The 24945-nt window shown below is 34.6% G+C and overlaps 1 protein-coding gene across 2 annotated transcripts in view; it reads right to left on the bottom strand.

Annotated features, from left to right (window-relative positions):
- Positions 1–24945, bottom strand: part of Nell1 (neural EGFL like 1) — an 801023-nt gene that overhangs the window by 154383 nt on the left and 621695 nt on the right. For both annotated transcript variants that reach the window (XM_048788493.1, XM_048788492.1), the window contains exon 15: positions 23318–23413. In XM_048788493.1, coding sequence (XP_048644450.1) covers positions 23318–23413 — 96 coding nt within the window. The remainder of the gene's footprint in view (positions 1–23317; positions 23414–24945) is intronic.

The raw sequence follows: 24945 nt of genomic DNA, 5'->3' as shown, positions 1-24945 counted from the left end.
TGTACTGAACTTCTTTTAAATCATTTCTTTACATAGCAAGTACTCAGAAACTATTTGGGGGATAAAAGAATAGATGTAGATTCTTCAATTCATTAACTGCTCTTGCCACTAGGTCTTGGTATATCTTAGTCTTTACTTTAGAAATCTCTCTCTTACAGGATATACAAAGTTTCTGCTCTATATTTAGCATTATAAGGCCATTTACTAAATGAGCCATGGATTAATCATTTGCTATATACAAAATGAGTTAAGAAAATCTATGAATGTGGATGAGTGCCATTGCTGGGATTGAAAATTTGCTTGAGGAAAATATTAGCACCCAAGATTCTCTCCTACAGGCTTGGTCCCTGCAGTTTTTTTTTCTGCTTATGGAAAAGGTAACACTGTAGGTGATGAGCAAGTTTATAGGGTATGGTTTATTCAATTATTGATGCTTTGATGACAAGCCACTGGAGCAAAAACTCATTTATGTGATGAAGGGAGTTTCATTGCCAGGTATGTACAAGCTAAAACTTCTTCTGCCCAAACCTGCAACTACTTCCTACTTGAATTGAAAATGGTATTGAAAAGACGTTTAATGTCTGTATGAATTGATTTGGTCTCTCTAGGTTAGCTGTTGTCTCAGCTAGTGTTTGTTTGTTTGTTTGTTTGTCCTAATCCATAAATTCTCACATGTGGTTGATCTTGAGGATTGTTGTTGTTGCTTTTTTATTATTTCTTCAAGCTCCTTCATCTTTGAGACTCAATTCAGGTGTTATTTTCAGAGGCCAATGTAATTTCCACGGGTGTCAAAAAGTAGAATTATGCTTTTAATATTTCATGCTTTTCAAGGTTCTACACTCTATGGCATGACCTGTGATATTTCTCTATGAGTTTGAACAATAGGGGAATTACCATTACCAGAATAAAGAAGAGATTCCACACTATCATAAAGAAATCTTGCCACAATCAGAAGTGCTATGTTATAGTAGATGAAGTGAGCCCCAGAAAATGAGTGAGTCACTTAAAGTAAGAAACAAATATTTCTTAAATTTGCCACAGATACCAAAATAGAATCTCTTTCTGTCTGTGTTATTTGGCTAAATATAAATTCAGAAGTTGGAAGAAATGGGCTCAATTTCAGTTTTTTAAAAATTGTTCCCCATAATATGTTTTGTCTCTTCTAAAATGTATACTTGACTTTCCAGGTGTATGTGACTGCATTCCAGGTCAAACCTGGAATTTTTATTACAACAAGGATTCTTCTAAGTACCTGGGGAACTGACTCTTTAGAAGCTGAAGGAATTCCCATTAGTTTCAAGAAGAGGGAAGATACAGAGAGGCTGTGGCAATCACCCACACAGACATATCTTCTCAACATCAATCTTTCAGAATTCTCCTTCATACCTTGCTCACACTCCAGCTTAGACATTCATCTTTCCATTTTCCCATTACTTGATGGTTTGCAGCACTTTCTATGGGAATTTTTCACAGTCTAGCTGTTTCAATATAAAACTGGAAAGTTCAATTCTTTCCAACCGATTTAAATACTTCTGCATATTCCTTTCCAAGATATCCTGGTATAGAAGGCCACACCACCCACACCCTACTGAAATTGTTAGCAAAATGACCTGAACAAAAAAAATTGCTAATTTTGAGTCCTTTTGGGTAGGAGAATGCATAGCTGGTAGATAGAAAGAATTTCAATGTGTATTATCAATTAAGTTTTTAAATCATTGATATTTTAACAAATATAAGCATTTGCTCTTGGAGATATTACTTTTTAAATTGTTTAAATGGTGACACAGGATTATGTTCTTGGTAACTAGAATAGGGATGGGAACTGTGAAATTATATAATTTTTGGCATCTGTTAACTAGCTCAGGTATTTCACCTCCCCAAACCTATAATGAATTAAACCAGCTATTATATGCATGCCTCCTTTAAGATGATTTTTGTTGGAAATTGCAACAATTAAACTCTGTGTCCACATTTTATATACCAGGACAGCTCTACTGATGAGAGTCCTAGAAGAAAAGGGTTTCTCTGCCCAGGGTAAGCTCCTCAAAACCTAAGGAATGGAAAAAGATATATAAGCATGAGTTTTGCACTCATTATTTATTATTCTATGAGAAACCATATAACACAGTTTAAAAAAACATTTATAGATTTTAGAATCAGGCAGCCCTGGGTTGGATTCCTATTGTCCCTTTGCTTACTAGTGTTTGACCTTAGTTGATTTTCTTACATTTTCTAGACTTCAATTTTCTTGATTGCAAATTGAAAACAAGAATAATGCATAATTAAGAAAATTAAAAAACTAATTAAAAAAGAATAATGTCTGATTGTATAGAATAAGTATGAGAATGGAAGAAGTTAACTTATGCAAAGATCTGAAAATAACTTCTGTGGAGTAAGATGATTGACATCTTGCCTATGTATCTCTCCATATCGATGACTTCTGCTCAGTGGGTACTATAATGACTCCAACCAGTCTTCTCTAGTGCCTCCAGACCACAATCAGATTCTGTTCTACTTTTCAAGCCATTTAAATAACAGATTTACCAATACACAAAGGCAAGATGGCTTTCTATGGTCAATAGCACTACTGCATGGGGTTGCCAGCCTTCCCAACATCTCAGCACATTAACACCAATGGTCCATACTTAAAAGTTGAAGTTACCTATTTCATAAAAAGTTCGGTCCCAATAGTTTCTCCCATATCAGACAATTCTTTCCACCATTTTCAAAACTTAGCCTCATGAACTTATCATAATATTTCTGTGAGTTTCTAATATATATTCCCTACTAGAATATATGTACATCTGAGGGTTCGAACCAATTCTTACCTGTTTTTGGAACACTAGCCAATTCCTGGTCCTAAATATTTGTTTTGTAAATATTAGGCACAGGAGAAACATTAGAAATGCTTTTATTTTTCAATTTAACTTATATCTAAAGTCACAAAGTTCTGCTCTAGCAGATAAATACTTGTTCATGAGCCACAGAATTTCTTTTAGCTTCACTGTTTTTTATTCAGCATTAATTGACTGCAATTTAACTCTTTTTTTTTCATTGAACAAAGTGTATTCAATTATAATTATCCTCCCCAAACTTAATTTTGCTCTTCTGTGCCCACAGCTATCAAAGCTTTTGACCCCCTGGTCTTTTTATATTATTTCTTAGTTCTCCCTGGTATTTGTAACTTCCACTAAGGACCATCTGTAGATTTAATTAACTTGTTGAATCCTCTTTCTTCCACACCATTAATGAAGTTGTTAAATAAGTCTGATCCCAGTGCTCATCTCTGTGGTATCTTGATGGTCCTTCAACCCCAATTATGCACTACATTTCCCTTTACCATTTCCCCTTATTTACATCCCCCTGGCCATTTCCCAAACCACTGAAAACCTCACTTCCAAATCATTTGAAATTACATTTTGAATGAAATTTAATGTGAAATAGTTCTGACTTTTTCCCCCTTAAATCTGACTTAACTATCCTTATTGAAATGACAATTTATAGTATCAATTTCCCAGAACATCCTGAAAATTTAAAGGAATAGTTCAAACATTTCACATCTTAAATAATGCTCTATTGGTCTTTGAAATTAGCTAGATACTCTATTTCCAAAGGGGAAATGTCTCTCTTTGCAGGAACTCTCTACTAATAACTTTTGTAAAGATTAATAGTGATACAATTCATACATAGTGTATTATTACTGAAAAATAATCAGATACTATAAAATGTCTTCCTCTTCCAGAAGATGTAAGGTTAGGGGGAAGGGATATAATTTTGTATGAATTGTATCTACGTAAATTTTCATATTGACCAGGGGGGCATCATATGGCTTTTAACTTGTGGGTCAAAACAATTTTAGAACTGAGGACCTAGCTTCTGAATAAAGATGCTGGATTAAATACATTTATGTCTACTTTCTTCCTTAAACTCTAATAACATCATATTAAACATAAGTTATAAAGGCCTAAATCCTTAAGGGCAAAACACATAGGAGAGGAGACAAGGGCAACATAATTTTGGAAGCTAGAAAAGAGATAGGTGAGTGTTACTTCACTGGAAAGACATGAGATAAATGATTCATAGCCCACTGTGGAGAAAGTCAAGAAGGAACTTGATTTACATCTCAGAACCCAAGAATGGGTACCATCAGTCATTTCTGGAATTATGTGGAATGGTAAGGCTAAACAAGGAAATTTAATTGGAAATTAGATTAAGAAGCACTTAGATGCCTCATAGCTAGCTATTCCCTTGCCCTAGCCAGAATCCTGCTTTTTTCTTGCCTAGAGAATGCTAGAGGGTTATGCTCAGAAGAGGGTACCACACAAATTCAAACACAATTGAGAGCAGAAATATAGTAAAAACAGGGATACTAAATGAAATTTGGCATACTAAATTTTGCAATCCTTCTTTCCACTTGGTTCAGAGAATGCTAGCAATCAAGTTTAATTCTAATAGGAATTTATTTCCTTTAAGGATACTAGAAGATTATCCTCTCCAAGTTCTGAAAAGCACAAAGGAATGAACCTGAAATAATTGACATTCAACACCTTGCACAGGTAACCTAAAATTTAAGTTAAATTAGCATTGTATCGCTTCATTATTAAAGATGAGCAGATAGCTAAGGACTACAAGATATTCGAGAAAAAGGTAAAGACAAGAACAAAGTAGCAGGAAAAAAAGCAAATTTATAAAAATAAACTCTATTAAGTAATAATGTATAAAATATTTCACTTGTCCTCAGAAACATCAAAGAAGATACTACGTATACAAACTGGACACAATAAAAAAATTCAGTAAAAAATAACAAAGTAGGATAGCAGAAATAAATAGCTCAATAAATAAGGAAGATAACATTTATAAAACATGTCCACCATGCCTCCTGAAAGATTAAAAAAAAAAGAAAGATTTAAAAGTTAAAAATAAGGCAGACATGTCAACCTGATGAGTGGATTTAAGTAACATTAAAAGCAAATGGGCCTGGGGTTGTAGCTCATTTGCCTAGTATATGTGAGGCAGTGGATTCAATCCTCAGCATACCATGAAAAAATAAAATAAAATAAAGGTTATTGTGTCCATCTATGACAAAATATTTTTTAAAAAAGTAAATGAGTCTTGAGGTTGTGGCTAAGCAGTAGAGCGCTTGCCTAGAATGTGCAAGGCACTGGGTTCACTCCTCAGCACCACATAAAAATAAATAAATAAATAAATAGAATAAAGGTATTGTGTCCAACTAAAAATTAAAAAAAAAAGTAAATGATTTGGGACTGGGGTTGTGGCTCAGTGGTAGAGTGCTTGCCTAGAACATGTGAGGCACTGGGTTTGATCCTCAATACCACATAAAAATAAAACAAAGGTATTGTCTTTAAAAAAATGATGTTTCTTATATCAACTTCAAATGCAAAGTGTAAGTATAAAATAACATTATACTATGTGAGCATACATGATATACTAGACTTTTCTAAAAGTGTTTTTTAGTTGTTGATGGACCATTATTTTATTTATTTTTATGTGGTGCTGAGAATCGAACTCAGTGTTTCATACATGCTAGTCAAATGCTCCACCACTGAGCTACAACCCCAGCCCCTATAGAGGACTTCTGACCAAAAATTACACTCCTGTTTTTGTTGGATCACAGCCTTACAAATACTCAAGTTATTTGTAAAGATTAAAATAAGGTTAAAATATGGGAAGTAGTTTTATATGTATATTTTAGATTTGAGTTTGAATATGTTGCCATATTCTTAAAACAAATAAAATCCACTCAAAGTAAATAAATAAATAAATAAATAGATAAATAAGGTAGGCATGATTAAAGAGTTAGAAAACCAATATAAAAGTCCTGACACTGAAATGATAGATTTCCAGGAATAAAAAAAAAGAGAAAATACAGGGAAGTCAACAAATATTTTTTAAATGCCAGAAATGAAACCAGAAATTTCTAAATCAAAAGGCTCATCAAAGTCTGTAGCCTATTGGTTTTAATAATATAATCTTACAAATCCATATCATCATCAAATTTTACAACACTGAAAATGAATAAAGCAGCCCCAATTTTCCAAACAAAAAAACAGTAAATTTCAAATGATTAGTAGAATGATACTTTACTTCTCAAAATTAAAACTGGAAAATATGACAGCAGTTATTACTAAAATATTTCAAAGAAAAACTATTTACAATCTAGAATTCTATACCCATCAAAATTATCAACTAAACACAAAGGTAGAATAAAACATTGTCAGATCTAAAATATCTGAGTAATTTATCTTTCATATACTCTGTCTCAAGAAGCTAATTGCATATTTGTTCTATAGAAATGAGAATACAATCCAAAAAAGGGGGGGGGATGCAAAGGATTCAGGAACAAAATATCAAACAACTAAGATAATGTTGAAAAGAGATCCAAAGGAAACAGTTGTGTTGTAGATCCAAAGAGCTACCCGCATAGAACTGAGCAGGTAAAGAAGCTCTGTAAATATTTTCTTCATAGAATTACATGTTATAAAATATCAAATCCTTTGGAATGCATTGAGGGGTTATAAATATTTGAGGAGAATTCAGGGTTGATTCAATATTTAGTGACAACAAATCTAAACAAACAAACACTAATGATGAAATTAGATATCTATGTCATACATGGAAAGTAAACATTTGTGACACAGAGAAGTACTGATTGCTAACTTTCTAGCTCTCTTATAAATATAGTTCATGTATATGACAAACACTGACTTTAATCAATACAAGAAGGAAATTGCAACTGTTTGTGTGTGTTCCTGTGTGTGTGTGAGTGTGGGTTTGTGTATGTGTGTGTGTGGGGGGGGTTGTGTGTGTATTGTGGGTGAGAGTTGAAAAGAGCTAAATTTCCTCTTCAATAGTGGAAAGTCAATAGAGAACCCCTAGTCCTAAAAAGTACTAATTAAACAGTGATATAATTGTATTTTTTTCTTATAGATAAAGGGAAGAAACTGTCTTGGAAAGGAGGTATAGAATAGGATAGAAGCAAAGAATTAGTGTTTTAATAACCAGCCTTATAGAACTACTTGACTTTTTAAACTGTGCACCTTAAAAAAGATTAGCTTAGCTTAATTGATAAAAAAGACATAAATAGGCATTTCACAAAATAGTATTTCAATAAGTATATAACTATATTTAAATATGTTACACAAAAGTGGAAATTTAAAAAATAATATAATACCATATCACCATTATTACTAGTAAGAAAAATATAGATAAAAATATGTATTGATAAATTTATGGCACAATTGGAATTCTGATTTATTGTCACTGGAAATATAAATAGACATAATTGCTTTTGGAAACTGTTCATCAGTTTTCAAAATGAACCAATGAATACCTAGCAACTTCATTTCTCAATATATAGGTATATAAAATACATAAAGATGGTCACCTGTGTACAAGAATTTTTATCGTAGCAAAATAACCCAAACTAGAAACAACACAAATGACCAACAGTAGAATGGATAAATATGCTTTGGTATATTGACAAAATAAAATACTACTCCACAATGATAATAAGCAAATTACAACTATGAACAACAGAACAGATGGATATGACAAATATAATACTGAACAAAACAAGCTGGATACAAAAGAGGCCATATAGTTTGGTTGCATTTCTGTGATGTTCAAAAACTTCTGGTCTGTAGTGCTAGAAGCTGAAATGTGGTTCCTCTTGGTGCGTCTTGGAAGAAGATAGGAGAGGGCACACCAGGGAGCAGACAATGTCTTATTTTGGGGGGGCGGGGGCGAGGTGTGTTTCAAAGGTATTTTTATCTTATAAGAATTCACTGAATTGTATACTTATGTTTTGTTGCTTTGTTAAACATACGTTAAATTTCAATCAAGTTTGCTAACTGTATGTGAGGTTTTCAGGCCTCCTGCTCTTCCCTCTTCTGGCACTCAGGATTAATTCAAGACTTAAAAGCATTTTAAGAAAAAGGAGACACAATGGAACATTCACCAAATTTTTTTTAGAGAAAACTCCCCTACAGATTGTAGAAATTGAGATACAAAAGGAGAACTTATATAGTAAAAAAAAAAAAAAAAAGTTGTTTTTCAGGAATACTTTCAACAATGCAAATAAATACGGATTCAGAAGAGTAAGAACTGCCTATCTCATTTCCACCATCTCTCAGCTATGTGGGATTGACATGGCATTTAACCCTTTAAAGCCCCACCTATAAAATGAACATAATAATATTATCTGTCCTATCACCCACTTACATGCTCACTGTAGGGACTGGCACCTCAAAAATAAGAGTTGTTGATGTATTGACTAGATTGAAGTTTTTCTGCTCAAATGGCAAGCACTTAGATGGCTGGTAACTATGTAAACATAAGCATGATGTTCATGTTATGAAGTTGTACTTACTTGACATAAGAAATAGTTTTCCTTGAGATTAAAAAAAGTGTTAAATCAGGGAAGGATTTGCAGGTGTACCTGAAAAGGACTTCAGATGTTTGTTTGGAAACTTCCAAATTTTTAGTACATTAGTTATCTGTGAACATCTGTTCAGAGACACTGTTTCCATCTGATTTTTAAATTTTAATTTATCAGGGGATGTGTTATGCCATAGCCTAAAATTCATGTCATGTTTTAGGGTGGTATTTAATGATTGTTATTGTTTGGATCTTTAATGTTGCCTGAAAAGATCATGTGGGACAATGCAGCAATGTCTGAGATGAAATTATTTTATTAGAGAGTTATAACCTAATCAATGGGTTAATCCATTTGATGTATTAATGATCTGAATGGACTACTGTGTGGTAACTGTGGACAGGTGGGGTGTAACTGGAGAAAGTAGGTCACTGGGGCTGTGCCCCTATGGATTATATTTTGTCCCTGGCTTCTCCTCCCCTCCCTCTGGTTCCTGGCTGCTATGAGCTGCACAGCTTTCCTCTGCCACATCCTTCTTTCATGGCATCCTGCCTCATCTCATGTCTACAGCAATGGAATTGGCCAGCCATGGACTGAATCCCTGAAACTGTGAGCCCAAACAAACTTTCCTCTTCTAAATTGTTCTCATCAGGTATTCGGTCACAGTGGTGGAGAACCAACTTACACAATTAGTTTTCATTGTTGAAGTATCATCACCATTAAAAGGTTCATGTGGCTTTTATTCCACTTCAAGTACAAGCTCAGAGTGGTAGACCTGAAAGAGTCACACTAGAATATCAGCTCGATGCTTATTCTGTGAACTTGCACTATATAAGTTTGAATGTTTCATTGTCTGCAGAATGGAAGTGAAGTGTACTTCAAATTGCTTTATTTTTTTTTTGAGATGTTCCAGAAAGAAAATTCCTTTCAAAGCATCTGTGTCTATAAAGAGCTCTTTAAATATTAGCTGCAGCTGATAACATTTCTCTCAAATACAGAAGCTACAGGGAACAGTTTGTACACTATCATACTTTACTATCTACTAATTTATTATTATTTATTATTCACTAGTTAGAATTATTACAACAATGTTGATAGATATTTAAGAATGTTGAGATGATATATAACTTAGTCAAGGCGAAATGGTGAGTGGCAGAGATTGTCCAGCCTGAAAGGTCACCTATGCCCCACTGTCCTGATATACAGATACCCTGTGGATAAATTATCTGAAATGGCATCTTTTTGATACCTTCAATATTAAATCCTCATATTAGTAATCTAAAGCCAAAAGAAAGAAATGAATACCTCTATAAAAGGGAGGTCAAAGACAATGTGCAAAAACAGAAAAATAAAACAGAATTTTAAACCACTAGACCAGAATTTAAATCCAAGCTTACTTACTTATTAACTCTTTAATCATGAACAATTTTCTTTATATCTTAGCCTCAGTTTCCTCATCTGAAAATTAGAATGATAGTAAGTTATTCCTCCTTGAGGTGATTCAGGTGTTGGAAGACTTAAAAAGAGATGATATAGTGCCTGTAAACATGCATTAGAGATTATAAAGTTCTGTGGTAAAATTATTCTGATTATAGCAACCTCATTCTAAGGAAGAGAGTGTTGACTAGTCTAATGAGAGGGTTAGTCTCTGGGAGTATCAGAGTAGTGTAGATGGGGCTTAAGAGAATCATAGAAGCATACTCAGAATTCAGAGTTCACCTGAGAAAACAACCCAGAAGATGAGCTCTGACAATTGTCAGAGCTTAAATTAGTCTTGCCATTTTGAGGAGAGCAAATGATTGTGGGATCATAATTAGAATAAGTTATACCCCATGTATGTAAAATACATCAAAATACAATCTACTGTTATGTATATCTGAACAAAAAAGCTTGCACATTGTGAAACAAAGAACAGTTCAAATCACAGCTCTGACTCTTCCTAGTACCACAATCTTGTAATCTTGTGCATATTTCTTTATAGTTTTTAATATCAGTTACTCAGTAAATGAGAATAATCATTCACTGATTCACACATTCATTCATTCAATAACTACATATTGAGCACAAGCCAAATTCCAGGGAGTATTCTGAAAGCTGGGGCTATAGGAGCACAACAGTGACAAAATCTCTGCTATAACAGAGGTTGACCTTTCTGTGTGATGAGAAAAAATAAATAGTTTAGATTAGTAATATGTTCAATTCTCTAAAAAGGGATGAGTGCAATGGAGAAAAGTAAAGCATGGAGCAGAGGTACTGTTTTCTGGGGTAAGATTCAGTGTTGTGATTAATAAGTGGTAGAAAAGGCCATATAATTACTGAATAGGGATTTAAAAGATAATAAAAAACAAATCACAAATATATGGAGGAAGAACATCCCAGAAAAAGAGAACACCAGATTCAGAGGTCCTGAGGTGTTCATATTTGTTTGAAAATAGCAGCGGAGAGGGGGGGATATGTAAATACATGATGAAATTATACTAGCAATGTGGGATGAAGGATGTTAATCAATACCTGCCTTCTAGGTAATAGTCAAATAACATATGTTAAGCACTTGGTACATGATCTATCTTAAATTTTGGTCTAGCATAAACATTGAATAAGATGGTTCTTTCACCAGTCTGCCTCTCCTTCAAACACTGGAAAGCACTGGTGCTCTAATTGTATACATCTCCAAAATCTCAATACATGAATTTTATGGAGAACACACCAATAATTCTAGCATCTCCATATGCCTGCAGACTAAGTATCTAGAAAACTTTAAGGTTTGCTCTTTGACAGTTGACATCATTTAACTAAAAGAAAATGTGATTATGTTTTGCTAACAGTAAATAAAAAATATGCTTAAAAGTGCAGTTCACATTTCCTTAACAATTTCAATCAAATGGTCTGCCTAAAAGGAAGCTCATGGAAACTTAAGAACCACAGAAGGGCCATATCTGAGGATACTTCTTCAGATTGGGGCTGTGCTACAACAGGCCAGGGTTGTTTTATGGGGCCAAGAGAGGGCTTGCTTGTTCTCTTGACATGAAATGTCTAGTTTATATATATCAAAATGTTCTTTCATATATGCTAATGCTTCTGTCAATCAAAATTATATATAAACAACATTTCATAAAATTAAAACCCTGGAGATAGAAGAATGAGATTTATAGAAATAGGATGCAATAAAAATGGTTTGGACAGACACCATTCTAATCTGGAGATATTGTGGATTGTAATGAGTATGCCAAGTTCACAATCCTTTGTAGGTATTTTGGGAGGAGTGGGCATGAGTGGCCCCAAACTGTTGGTTACAGGGAAAGATGGTAGAGGATAGAAGAGGGAAAACAAGAAAAAAAAGTAACTAAATGTGATATATTTCATGGAGGAAAATCCAGGTTGAGAGGGAGCCTGCTGGAGGGGACTGAACCTTTATCAAGGAATCTGAAAAATATTTGTGAAGAAGAACCTAAGTCAAAATCCAGGTGAGAAAATAGGGGAAGTTGGAGTCAGGCAGACATCATGGGAAAAAGGAAGGTAAAGAAAGAGATGCCAAAATGTTTCACAGACATGGCTAGAAGCCAAAAATGGAAAGATCATTGCTTTGAGAAAATCTGGCAAAGTTCACCAAAACAGAAGCATTGATTATAAACTGGAATAGGGAAGGTGTTAGGAGTTGTTGTGCTCCAGGGAGGAGGTGACAGTGTACACTAAGCACACTGACAACCATTTATTGTTTTTTTTTAGTAAGAACATAATTTATCATCTTTATATTTTATAAGAAATACACTGATTGCAATGCAGGAAGAGCAGTTTTTGTGTGAGACAGGAAAATAAGATTCAGCGTCTGAAGACTGTCTTATGACATCATTCCAGGTAACAAAGGAATGGCAGTAGTTGACAAAGCAGTGGGGTGAAGAAAAACAATAGATGCACTGAGGCAACTGCTAGAATGGCAAAGGGAGAGAGGAGGAAAAATCAAGGATAAGTCTGACTACATATGATCCAAAAATACCAGGGATGAAGGTGTATGATTGACAGCACTATTTTCTTCATTCTTTCCAAGACAATCATGATGACAGTATTGTGACTTCGGAGATTAATATCAAAGCTAAAATGGCTTTTTTGTTTTTTACTAATTTATATATTTATTCAGCAAATGACTTGAGCAATTGCTGTGTTTTAGGTAATGTCTTGGTCTTCAGAAATACAATGGCAATAAGAGAGAAAAAAAAAAAACCTCTATTCTGTTGGGGTTTATATTCTGGGGCATAGTGGAACCATACAAAATAGTACTATGGTATCACAGAGCCATTAAGTCTCTGAACAACATAAGCATGATAGAGAGGGAAGTTGCCATTGCAACAAGGGGTCAGGGCCCTAGGGAAGGTAGCACCTGAGCAGAAATCCCCTATGACATGAGGAAACTGACCACAGGAAGACCTGGGGGATCAACATCCCAAGCAAACCAAACTGTAAGGAAATCATAATGGATCTGTTCCAGAAGACTCAAGAAGACAATTATGGTGGGAAAAAAAAATCATTTCACAAGTGAGGGAGGGAGGGCATAGTGAATGGTGAAAAGAGAGAAATAACATGGAGGTGGACCCAGAGCATACAGAGGCTTACAGGCCACTGTCATGATTTTAATTTAATTTACTCTGAGAGAAAGTGGGGAACTATAGAGGATTTGGAGAAGAGGAATAGAAAGATATAACATATTTTAACAATATCCCCAAAGCTTCTATATTAAACGAAACTATAGGTGTAGAGGTGGGCAGGAGACAGTCCAGAAATTTCTACCACAATCTAGATGAAAGAGTATCATGACTCATAGCCAAAGGAGGTAGTGATGGAGAGCCTATGAAATTAAGATTCTACACATATTTTGAAGGCTAAGTTAAAGAATTTGGATATGAAGGGCAGAAGAAGTGAGAATGATTCAAGATCTCAGCTCAGGAAACGTGAAATAACAGGTTACACTGTCAACTGGAAAGGGGAAGGAGAAACAATTTGATGGGGAGAAGTACAGGACTATCCTGGATTATCAGGGACCCTTGACAACTAATCTTTTCTATTATTTTATATTAATACATTGTATGATCACTACATGAATCTGAACAGGTGCTCTGGCAGAGAGACTTATGAAAGCTCATAGGTTTGAAAACACTTAGGTACATTTCAGTGACTGGAAGTAGTTTAGAATGGGCTGGAGTTTAAGATTCATGTTAAGAGAAGGAGGAGATAAAGCCAGAGAGGTAGGCAGAGGTCTAATTACTGAAGTCTATATATCACACTATGGAATTTGGACTTTATCTTTTAAGGACTGAGGGTGTACTGAAAGGTTTGCTTAGCAAGATATCCTTTAATAAAATAATCTTCCAGGATCTCCCCTCATGGACTCAATCCACTTGGTTAAAATTGCTGCCACCACAGATAACTTTAAAGTCTCTGTTAAACTGGAGAATGCTTTAAAACCACATTAGCTCCACCATGCCAGACACTGCTTATCTTTTAAACCACTACCTAAATGAACGCATAGATCTTGCTGTTTGATTCATCATATTTTGGAGCCAAGTGAACATTTTCAGGCAACTACCATTTCTAATCAGTGAATCCTATTAGGAGAGAGTGATGCAAATCCTAAGTTATATTCCTTCTAGGTCAAGCTATTGGCTTCAATTAATGTTTTTTTTCCATATGATCTATAGTGCAAAGCATATTTTTGCATACAAAGACTTATGGCATGTTACTAGGGAAAGTTTGTAATTTTTGTGCTCCAGTTGATGATAACTTTACAAAAAAAACTGGATTTCCTTTCTGTTTAGCCATCATGTTTCAAAATTACTGTAGTGTTTGCATTTTCTAGGACATAGGATTAAAAATGAGCATTTGAACTAAATGCCTGACTTTCACAGTTCAATAGTGTGGGTTTGCCTGGTGGGAAGCAAGCAAGAGTGCTTGTCATCTAAATAGGAATTATTTTCTGCATTACTAACTAGACAAGGTAATCCCTAATAGCCTTCATTTATTTTATGGTGAATGTCAATCTGTTAAAAAGAAGATTGACTCCCTTTCCAATAGCAAGAGTGCAAACAACTTTATGAAAATGCATGCAGACTAAGCCACTGGAAAGGCACAAAATTTTCTATACTCTTCATGCAAATGGCACTTCTCTGTGCCCCCCCCCCATATTTCTTGTGATTTAATTTGCCTTAGGTTTCCTTTAAATATGGTTTGGATTGGAGCTATTACAACTTGTGGTTTGTAAAATAAAAAGACTGGACCATGTGAAACTGAGGGCACTTCTCCATAGCCTTTCATTTAGTCATTTATCAAGTATTTATAGAATTTAAATGTAAGAGGATATTAAAATTGAATTTTTCCCATGCCAGAGTTCTGACAGATAATAAGGTAATAGTTATTAAGAACCTCACATAGAAAAGCTGGGTGCTAGGCTACCTTTACAACTCCTGTAGAAATCCGTTGTGCCTGCATTAATCACCTTCCAGCTCTATAAACACAGTCCTAGAAATTGAGTAGACATGTTAGTGAGGACAAAATGAGGACTTTGTTGGAGAAAGGCTGTTTGGCGTGCAGCCAGTTCAAGGTCACTTTTTGTTGAGAGAGAGAGAGAGAGAGAGAGAGAGAGAGAGAAAACTTCCTCCCTAAACTCATCCAGAGGAAAAATATTCTAAGTGCACTTAGAAATATCCCCTGGATGACATGGGACATAGAAACTGATATTTGACCCATGTCTCAAAAGTCTTGAGGTAAATACCTAGGTCTGAGGCTGCCTCTGTCAAGTGGCAGAGAAAAATAAAAAATAAAAAATGACCAGTGACCCTGTTAGGACACAGCTGCACTATGACTGGAGTGACAGGTGGAAGGAAAGGATCAGCTTTAAAAATCCTACAAGACAAAGTCCATCTAGTCATATGTAAGTGGGACAGGGAAAAGGAGCCACACAGTTAAGTGGGCCTCCACAAGCACAGCAGCTATGAGGCAGGGGGTCAAGCTTCAGCAGACTAACAGGATTATCTTTTCAAGGTAGCTCTATTCAGAAATCCCCAGTGGTCTGAGAACCTCACCAAAGCCCCCCACAAAGGAAGCAGCAGCCAGTACACAACTTCCATCTATAGGACACTAGTGTTAGAAGAGCCTGCACCAGTTCTATGAGATCTTATTCTCTGTCCCATAAAGCTGGCTTACACTGGAGACAGAGATTCATAACATCTATGAGTTTTGGAGCCAATTATATTGCATGTATGTATGATGATGTCAAAATGAACCCCAATATTATGTATAAGACACTACTAAAAACATAAAAATAAAACAAAAAGTGATTTAGAAGGTAAAAAGGGCAGCTGCTGCTTCTCAAAACTTCCCACTAACTTCTTGGATTGTGGCTGGAGAGGGAAGGTATAGAAACTTTTATTAAGTCTTAATATAATATTGAATTAATTACCTAAATGTAACTTTCCTTGTGAAAGAGCCCACATCTTGCAAAGAACTTATGAGCCATGTACTTTTTTTGAATGCAGTAAATACATGTCTTTAAATGAAATTTTGAATCTCAGGGAACATGTCATTTCTACTTAATAATGTCCAGTGCTTATTGAGTACTCATCAGACACCAGGAAATTTTGAAAAGTATTCTCCAATTGAGCAGTGCAGTTTGGGTTCTCATTGTATAAATCAAGAAAATGAGGCATAAAAGATTTAAATCACTTCCCAGGATTGTAGAGCAGGGCCTTATAACTGGACAGTCAGTTTCCAGGGCTCATGTTCTTAATGATATCCTATATATCCCACATCATTAGTATCCCCAGATACATTTTACAGGTTCTATAGAAGAGTTACCCATACTTTATTTCACTGATGATCATTATATACCTAGGTTTCTTTGAGTGCATCATTATTTAAAATATCATATTTTTAAGATGTTATATGTATCCTCAAATATCATTTATTTTTCTTTGTAAATCCTAGGAATGCCTCATGACAGAACATAAACAACCTTAAAATTTTATTTGGATAAATCTCCTATTTTACATAGAAAAGGTGAAGTTTTCCCATGTCATAGTAAGTAGTGGAATCTGATAGAATGCAGTTTTCCTAATGCCAAACTGAGAATTTTGGTACATGGTAGGTCAATGGAAATGACAGCTACAATGATTACAGTGTTTGCCTTTCTTGAGAGAATTTGGGGAGCCAACAAAACATTAAGGTCTCAGATCTGCCCAGGTACTAAGACACCTATGCTATCAATAATACAGTCAGAACTTGGTGTTAAATCTTCCATTTCAACTCAAAAAAAAAATGGAAAATAAACAATAACACAAATAACCCTTCTCTGGGACGATATGCAAGTTGAATATGCCACTATTTCTGGTGCTGAATTAGTTCTCTCTTGCCTCAGAGCAAAATTCCATTACATAAATTAATGTGCATTAGCTTGAGAATAAATGACATAAAATGTTTATGAGAATGTAGAATGTATGTTGGGAAAGATATTAATAAAAACTTTCTCCATTTGAATCTTATAGTAGAGTCTGTCAAAACTGTAGGAGTAGAAAGATTTCAGTAGCAGGAGATGAAAACAAAGGCCCAGCATTATCTTTTACCTCCTGGGTATCCTTAGAGTAGTAGTCTATTATTGCTGAGTCTCTATTTTATCCCTAGGTTAACTGATGAAAAAAAAATCAGCAGTAGCTATCATTTTTTTAAAATATTTTTTAGTTGTCAATGGATCTTTATTTTATTACTTAGTGCCTCACACAGGCTAGGCAAGCACTCTACCATTGTGCCACAATTCTAGCCCCAGTAACCGTCATTTCTACTTACCTGCTGTGTATCAGATACTCTAAATGATTTTAATAGGATATCTTGTTTAATCTAATAATAATATTATGAGAAGGTAATATTGATAATCCCTTTCCTGGTAGCAAATCAAAAGTTAGAAACATTAAGTATATCTGATCAAATGTCACAGATCTTAGTCAATGGAAGAACTTCAACTTAAATTGAATTAGTATGACTTTGAAGACTGTGCTCTTAATTCACACTCTGTTTCCTGTGTTCCTGCCTTAGGCACAACAAAGATGTTGAAATTAATGTATAAAACAATGCACATAATCAAATAGTAGACTATGGCTCATTAATCACATAATTTATTTGGCTTCCCATAAAATCTGTCAGGTTTAACTGCCTTTGGGCATAGATAAGGTGATCAAGAAGCAGCAGATTATAATGCAAAGTAGTGAAGTTTGGATTCGGTCATATATAAGTGAGAATCCCAACTCCACCACAGACTATCTGGGTGACAATTACATGTGTTTTCAAACAGGCACAACTGGGTGAAACGAGAAGCCTCATGAGAAATGGCAAATGCAAAAGTTTGGCACTCATGACAGAAGTATAGCAGGATAATATGAGTTTCACATCAGAGAGGCTGTTCTAATATTAGAACAATCTTCTGACCTTGGGTACAGTATTCTTTTCACCATCCCAGGCTCTATCTTTCTTTTCCAACCCAAATCCCTTTGTGAACAAAAGACATTGCTTCCTACAGTTGTACTGGAAAGACTTGAAAATCTGCTTTTTGAGAGGAAAATGAGAATGGAAATGGTTTGACATATTTTTCTATATATCTGAGACAAAAATGATCATCCTGGGCAGGATCAAGGACAGGATTATAAAATAGTTCCAAGTGGCTAAAAATTGAGTGGCATCTCCATTCTGGAGCTATGGAGAAGTGATTTGTACCTTAGCCCAATTTCTCCATCATAAGCAAAAGAAGGAGAAAGTAGAATGTTTGGAACTAAAAAAAGGAAGGGGAACTGAACAAGAAAAAGTCTCCTCCCCGCTCTGAAGGTGAATGATCTCAGTATTAGGGAGCTTGGGGTCCTCTCAACTTCCAGCTCAGTGCCTCCCTTAATGCCAGTCCTACTTTTTTGAAATGAAATATATCCAGTTCAGGAAGTTCTTCAACCAAATTCACACTCATCTGACTTTACAGGAATTTAAAAAGAGCATCAGCATCTATTCTTTTACAGGTGAGTTCAATCGGAAAAGAACCCAGAGAAACCTCAAATCTTCATATCCACCTCCCCACAAAATTCTGCTTACTTTTGGGGGGGCACCTAAACAACAATATTAGGAACACTAATAGCAGAAGTTGCCATTTACTGAGTGTGCGCCATGTGCCATCATCCTGAGAGAGGCCAAGTTAGAAAAGTAAAGTAACTCCCCTGTTGGCTTATGAATTTGAAAGATTACTTTTCCATCCATTCTTTATCCAATTTACCTATTCGTAGTCCTGTGATACCTGGAAATTGAAGAAAGGTTTTCTTCTTTAAGGTGAAAATAAAATTATGATCTACTTTCTTAAAGATTTTAAAACCGACCCCCCCAGGTATAGAGGTCAGCAGAACAATCACAAATAGATGAATATTGACAGGAATCACTCAAAATAGGTGCAAGATTTAAAATTTGGAAGACTAGAGGAATCTTTGGCTCTGATCATTTTTTAATCCTGGTAAATAGATTTTGTACTCCAGGCAAAAAAATTACTTTCTATCTGAATACATGAAAGTCCCTGGAGCATAGAAAAGATACTAGAAAAAATTATCCTGCAAAAAAGTCATTTCCTTTAAGAAAGGTTAAAAGAGGCCCAATAACTGAGAAAAAAAGTAAGTCTGTCTATGATGTTTATGCTTTCTTTGTAAATTTAAGAATAAAAATATCATTTGTTATTACAAACAATTTACATTTATTACAAAAAATAGAAAATTCAGACAAGCAAAATAGGAAAATAATTACTATTAAAACTTATATTGTGAATGGATAATAATGTTAAACTTATTTGTAATTTATTATGTCCCTGAAAATTATATAATTCCATTCTTCTTTGTGACTGGATAAAACTCTATTGTTTATATATGTACTATTGAACATTTTTGATCAGATGTTTTTATGCTTCCCAAAGGCTTAGAGACCATGAAAGGGTCAATGGTTATGTGAGTTTATTGAATTACAACAAATAAACCCACTTCTGAAACAATTGTAGGAAAAGTCAAGGTCTGCTATTTTTATAACATCAACTTGTGTTTTCAATTATTTTTCTACTGAAAAATAGAGTCAAATATCCTCTATATCTTCAGGAGAACATAAGGGTTGGAGTCAAATATTCTTGGGACGTGGTTGGAGTATGTTTGTTCCATCAGGTGAGAGTTGCCATAGAACAGGCTGAATTTCCACATCAATTTGGTTTTTAAGATTATAAGAAAGTTTGCCCAAATAGCACATGATGGACATCAGCCAGTCTCTGGCTCTTGAATGGTCAAGAATTTTCTAATTATCGTCAACCCTAAGCACCTCTAAAAATCTCCAAAAGATGCTTAAAAATTCATTTTGTCAATAAAAATTGTTTTTAGTTTTCATATTATTATAACACAGAAACATACGTGTGTGTGTGTGTGTGTGTGTGTGTAAAATGCTACATACATCTAGACTAGACATTCTCAATGGGGGCAGTTTTGTCAATTTTGTCTTTCTGGGTAAATCTGTCAATGTCTGAAGACTTTTTTTTATTACTCTGCCTACAGATGTAGGCACTAATGGCATTTAATTGAAAAAGTCCAGTGACAGTACTGAATATACCACAGTGTGCAAGACAGTACTCCACAACAAAGAATTACCTGGTCCAAAATATAAGTAATTTCCAAGTTAAAGAATTTTGATCTAGACATAGCTCCACACATTTTGTTTAAAGTATACTTGTTGCTTGCAGATTTGCAAGTAGAAATACCAAGTAGAAGACAGACTCTCTCAATTCTGCTGTGATGTGGCAATTAAGATATCTCTGGATTTAATGTAGCTCTTTGATTTTGCATTTTGGAAAGTCTCTAAGGGGACTTGTTACTTTTTCCATTTTTTTCTGTGATTGGCTACATTATGTTCCCATAATATCCTATCTGTTTAGTTCTTAGGGAGGTTAAGAAGAGAAGTTTTATCACAGGTAATTATCCTTCCAAAAATACTATTCTTAATGATTGTTCATCTATCTCATTCTTTACACATCTCCGTGAAAATTGTGAAACTAAATCAAAGTTAAAGGCTCAGAGAAGGAGCAGTCAAAGGATAAGAGAAGAATGAAGATGATGTCTTCTCTATAAACTAAAAGAGGTTAAATATTTGCTAATTCCTAGTGGATTATGGAAATTTAAATTTAATAAAATCTCATCATTAGAAAAAAAGGCAGAGTTGTTCGTTTTTGTGTTACATAATAGCAAGTGGGATAGATAGGCATTTTCATAAATTATTTCAATGATTTTTAACTATACTTGAATTTTGAAAGGCTAAGTATCACAAGCAATAAATAAAATCAATAACCAGACAAGGGCAAGGGTAATACATTTAAGACTAAGTGTAAGTAGACTCTATGTAGCTCCAACAAAGATAATAAATAAAAGATTTAGTGGGATCATGCCATAAGACCTTCACAATGCAACTGCATTTTTCCTTTGACACTCTGGTTCTCAAGGCATCTAGTGTGACTATTTCCAATGGCAAACAGGCTTACTTCATATTTATTGCTAATGATCAACATGACAAAATAATTTAGAGGCAACATGGCACAAACTCTCAGTGTTTGGCTTATCACTCATCTAGATCCCTTGCACAAGGCTGACTGGAAAATATTTACTTCATCTTTTTAATGAAAAAATATGAACAGAATTAGACTGTTGGCCAATATCCAGTGGAATGGCTTTGCTGCAGATGAGGGAAGCATCACCCACAGAGGAAGTTTATTTAACTTGAATGTACTTTTTCCCTGTGATGATTGCCCATGAATCCAAGAATATGCAATTATTGATCTCAACTTTAACATTTATCTAGAAACCCAGGGCCTGCCTATCTCTATTTTCTTTCTGCCCCTGGTTTTGATTTCTTCTTCCTCTATATATTTGGTGTTCCACATAATGGGCCAGAGTGTAAGCACTGATTTGATCACTCACTTATTGAGTGGAGAAAAGGACAAAGGACAAATCAATAAGGCACAAGAAACCAGAATCAATTTTTCCTGGGCTTCCACTGACCATAAGCCCTGGTTTGAACAATTTCCCCCTCCAAATCATTTATAATATAAAAATAATAAGAACCTTACAATCATGCTTGTGGTTAAATAGCATAATAACTGGAAATGCTCAATGAAAATGCAGATTTGTGGACCCACCCCTCAATATTCTAATTCAGTTTTTCTGGGGAGGTGATCCAGAAATCTACATTTTAACAAGAAATCCACACATTATCTTTGAGAAACAGGCATAGTTGATAATACAGGCAATATGGGATGCAAGTTGAGTTTTACTCTGGGTTTAGTAATTGCAAAAATTGTTGAACTTAAGCTTTAGTTTGTCATCTATAAGATAGGAGTAAAATATCTATGCCTTTTGTTTGTTAGCTCTCAGTATTAAGATATTCATTTAAAAAGCCCAATGCACAATTAGTACATAGTAAATGCATTCCATTAACAGTCATATCTGTCATTATTGACATTATCTGCCCTCACCCATTCCTATATATTCATTTTGGGGAAATATAGGAGATCTAGAAGTAATGAGAGTCCTTTATATATTTTTTTTATTTTAGAAAACTTAATGAAAATTAAATATTTTCAATAAGGGCATGTATGCTACATTACCATTAAATTTCTTTGCTTTTGGCAACAATTCTTTAACTCCATGTGATAATTTTCTCATGCTGCTCAGAGGCTGTATCTGGTCTTTTTATACTTTAAAAAAACAATTATTATTTAATAAATGTGATTTGATTTATTGATAACGTCACAAAATATGAAAACAATGGTGTTAATATCATTCATTGATTTCCTAGTTGAATAATTTATGTAGTAAAATTTGACAGGTTTTTAAAAAACTTAGGCTGCCTTATATAGGCAGTACATGGGTAGAGTAGAGTAAATGGGCAAATTTTAAAAATTTTATCTAAATTCATAAACTTTCAAACATGAAGAAAAGGACACCACTGCTTTGCTTAGATTCTCAGCAGCAGACAAAATACTCTTCTCTTTGTGTAATAACAGAGGTAATAATATAGTATCCTATTTCCTTTTTCTATCCTATGATACAAAGAGCACCAAGTGTGATATCCAGACTCAAAATCACATAATGCAGTAACTTTAACTTATGAAAACATGGGAAAACACAATTAAATATTTACTTTTACAGGGCATTAAACCCATTGCTTGCATTGACACATATATTGACATGGACATCAAATTTCATTTGTATACAGGAGAACTTTCAAATCATCTGGAAAGCTTGATTTCACTAAATAATGCCAAGTGTAAACACCACAAATAGAAAGGTGCACATGTTACAATCTTAATAATACTAATTGACTTATATTACGAGGTCCATGAATGATAATGACCTAATAAACCAATATTAGAATAAAATCCCAAGCATACCAATAAACCTGCCACTGCAGTTATTTAATGTGCTTTTATGCAAGGAGCATGTGCTGCTAATTTAGATTCCGTTGACGCAGCAGATTGTTATAACTCCAAGGGTCCTGGGTGATGCTACCCAATTGATGATAAGTGGGGCAGGTCAGTTCATCAGGCTTTATCTCTAATTAGCAATAAGAATGCACACTGCAAACTATAGCAGAGGAAAGGCCTGACCTTGCTAAATGAGACACACATTGGAGGGAGGGCAACCAAAGCTCAGTATCAGAGGAGGAAGCCTATTATGAAGCAAGCAAATGGTACCCACTTTGGAAGAGCCACATCTGCCATCAAAACACAATGTATCAAGTCAACCCACAGAAACCTACTCCCAGAGAAACATCTTATGTTTTACCCTCCCCCACATCTTTCTCCTTACCTAGGAAGAAGAGAAAAAAAGCTAGATTTACCTTTCTCACAGTGGCTTCCTGTGAATCCAGGTGGACAGACACATTTGTTAGGAGCCACACATGTTCCACCATACCTGCAGCCCTCCTCGCAGAATGCTGTAACAAAAGAATGTAGGAGTTCACTTAGATGAAATGCAGTAGGGAAATTCATGGATAACAGCATGAGTATTGAAAGGACTCTTTCTTTGTTGCATAGGGAATACACTTCTGTATTGACTTATTTAAAAATGTCCATGCACAAAAAGAAATAAATTTAACAATATCTATTTCACTGATTTATATAAAATCAATCAAAATAATGGATGTGAAAGTGTTTAACACAGGGCTGGCATGTGCTAAATGATAGCTACTACTAAAGATATAACTATCACTGTTATTATTGGTATATTTGAAATCCAATAGGATAAATTGACTAACTAGAAATGGTAAGGTCAGGGTGATGGCAAAGGCTTTTTAAATTGCTGACTTGTATAATCAACCACTTTTCACTGAACACCTTTTATGACAATAATTTTTCTATTTTTTAAAAAAGAATTGGTAGTTGATAAAATTTTGATAACATAATAAACTGAACAAAAACAGCTTACTTTTGATTTTTTAGCTGTTTTGAATATTTTGGTGATAAAAATAATGCATTGTCTTTGTAGCTAATATGCTTAGCTGAACCTAAATTATTCCTTTGGGGAAAATGCCTTTGTAAATACTGCTTGAACGGGTATGGATTCAAGCCTTTCAATAAGCCTTGCAAAGTTACTCCAACTGTGTCCCTCTACTCCCCTGCTAACCCTTCCAGATGAGGTCAGTTCCATGTGTTACTCATTGACATAGCATAGGAAAGCAACATGCGCTCTAGATGATGGCCCGAGGGACAATTGTACATTTATATATAATTGATTACCATTTCCTTCTCATCCAATGGACTATAAAACCCATAAAGATAAATGTTTCTGCTCACCACTGTATCCTTGATTCAGTATCTGACCACATAGCAAATGCTCAAAAAAATATTGGTTGAATGATTTACCCTTCATCTTGCAAGTATTTTTCTGATAGGAAAACTCTTGTTCTAACAATTTCGTGTCACTTCAATCCATAATAATTTATTTTCAAATGCTGCTAAATAACCAATAATTGAGTATACTACTTAACAAAAACAGGAAAATGTCTTCTTAATGAAGATGATTGGGACTGTTAACCCTGAGTTTCTTTTATCCACATGAAAGCCAGGCACGCAAATGTTTTAAATTTTAATTGTAGCTAGAAAATGTCACCCTGGAAAAATGTCATGGTTATATTTTGCTATCATCACATAATTAATATAAGCCTAGCTTTAAAAAGCCACGTGATGTATTTAGATAGTTGAATACCAGTCCAAGTATGAAGGATTTCTCACAGTATTGTCGTTTTCCACATCATTTAATATCCCTTGGATGATTTAACATTCTATAGCCTCAGCAATTAATTGTGAGACCCTTGGCTTCTGCTAGAGGTCAGTATATACCCTGGATTTCAAGTGACACTTCCTATGCAGCATCTTGGTACACTTAACCTATGCCCAAATAGATTTAGAAAATATCTGCCTTGGTATGTTCATCATAAAATCCAAAATATATATAAAGGTATATATA

This window comes from Marmota marmota, unplaced genomic scaffold (genome assembly GCF_001458135.2).
Source record: "Marmota marmota marmota unplaced genomic scaffold, marMar, whole genome shotgun sequence".
In the NCBI taxonomy this organism is placed as follows: Eukaryota; Metazoa; Chordata; class Mammalia; order Rodentia; family Sciuridae; genus Marmota; species Marmota marmota.
This window is presented reverse-complemented; position numbering and strand designations above follow the sequence as displayed.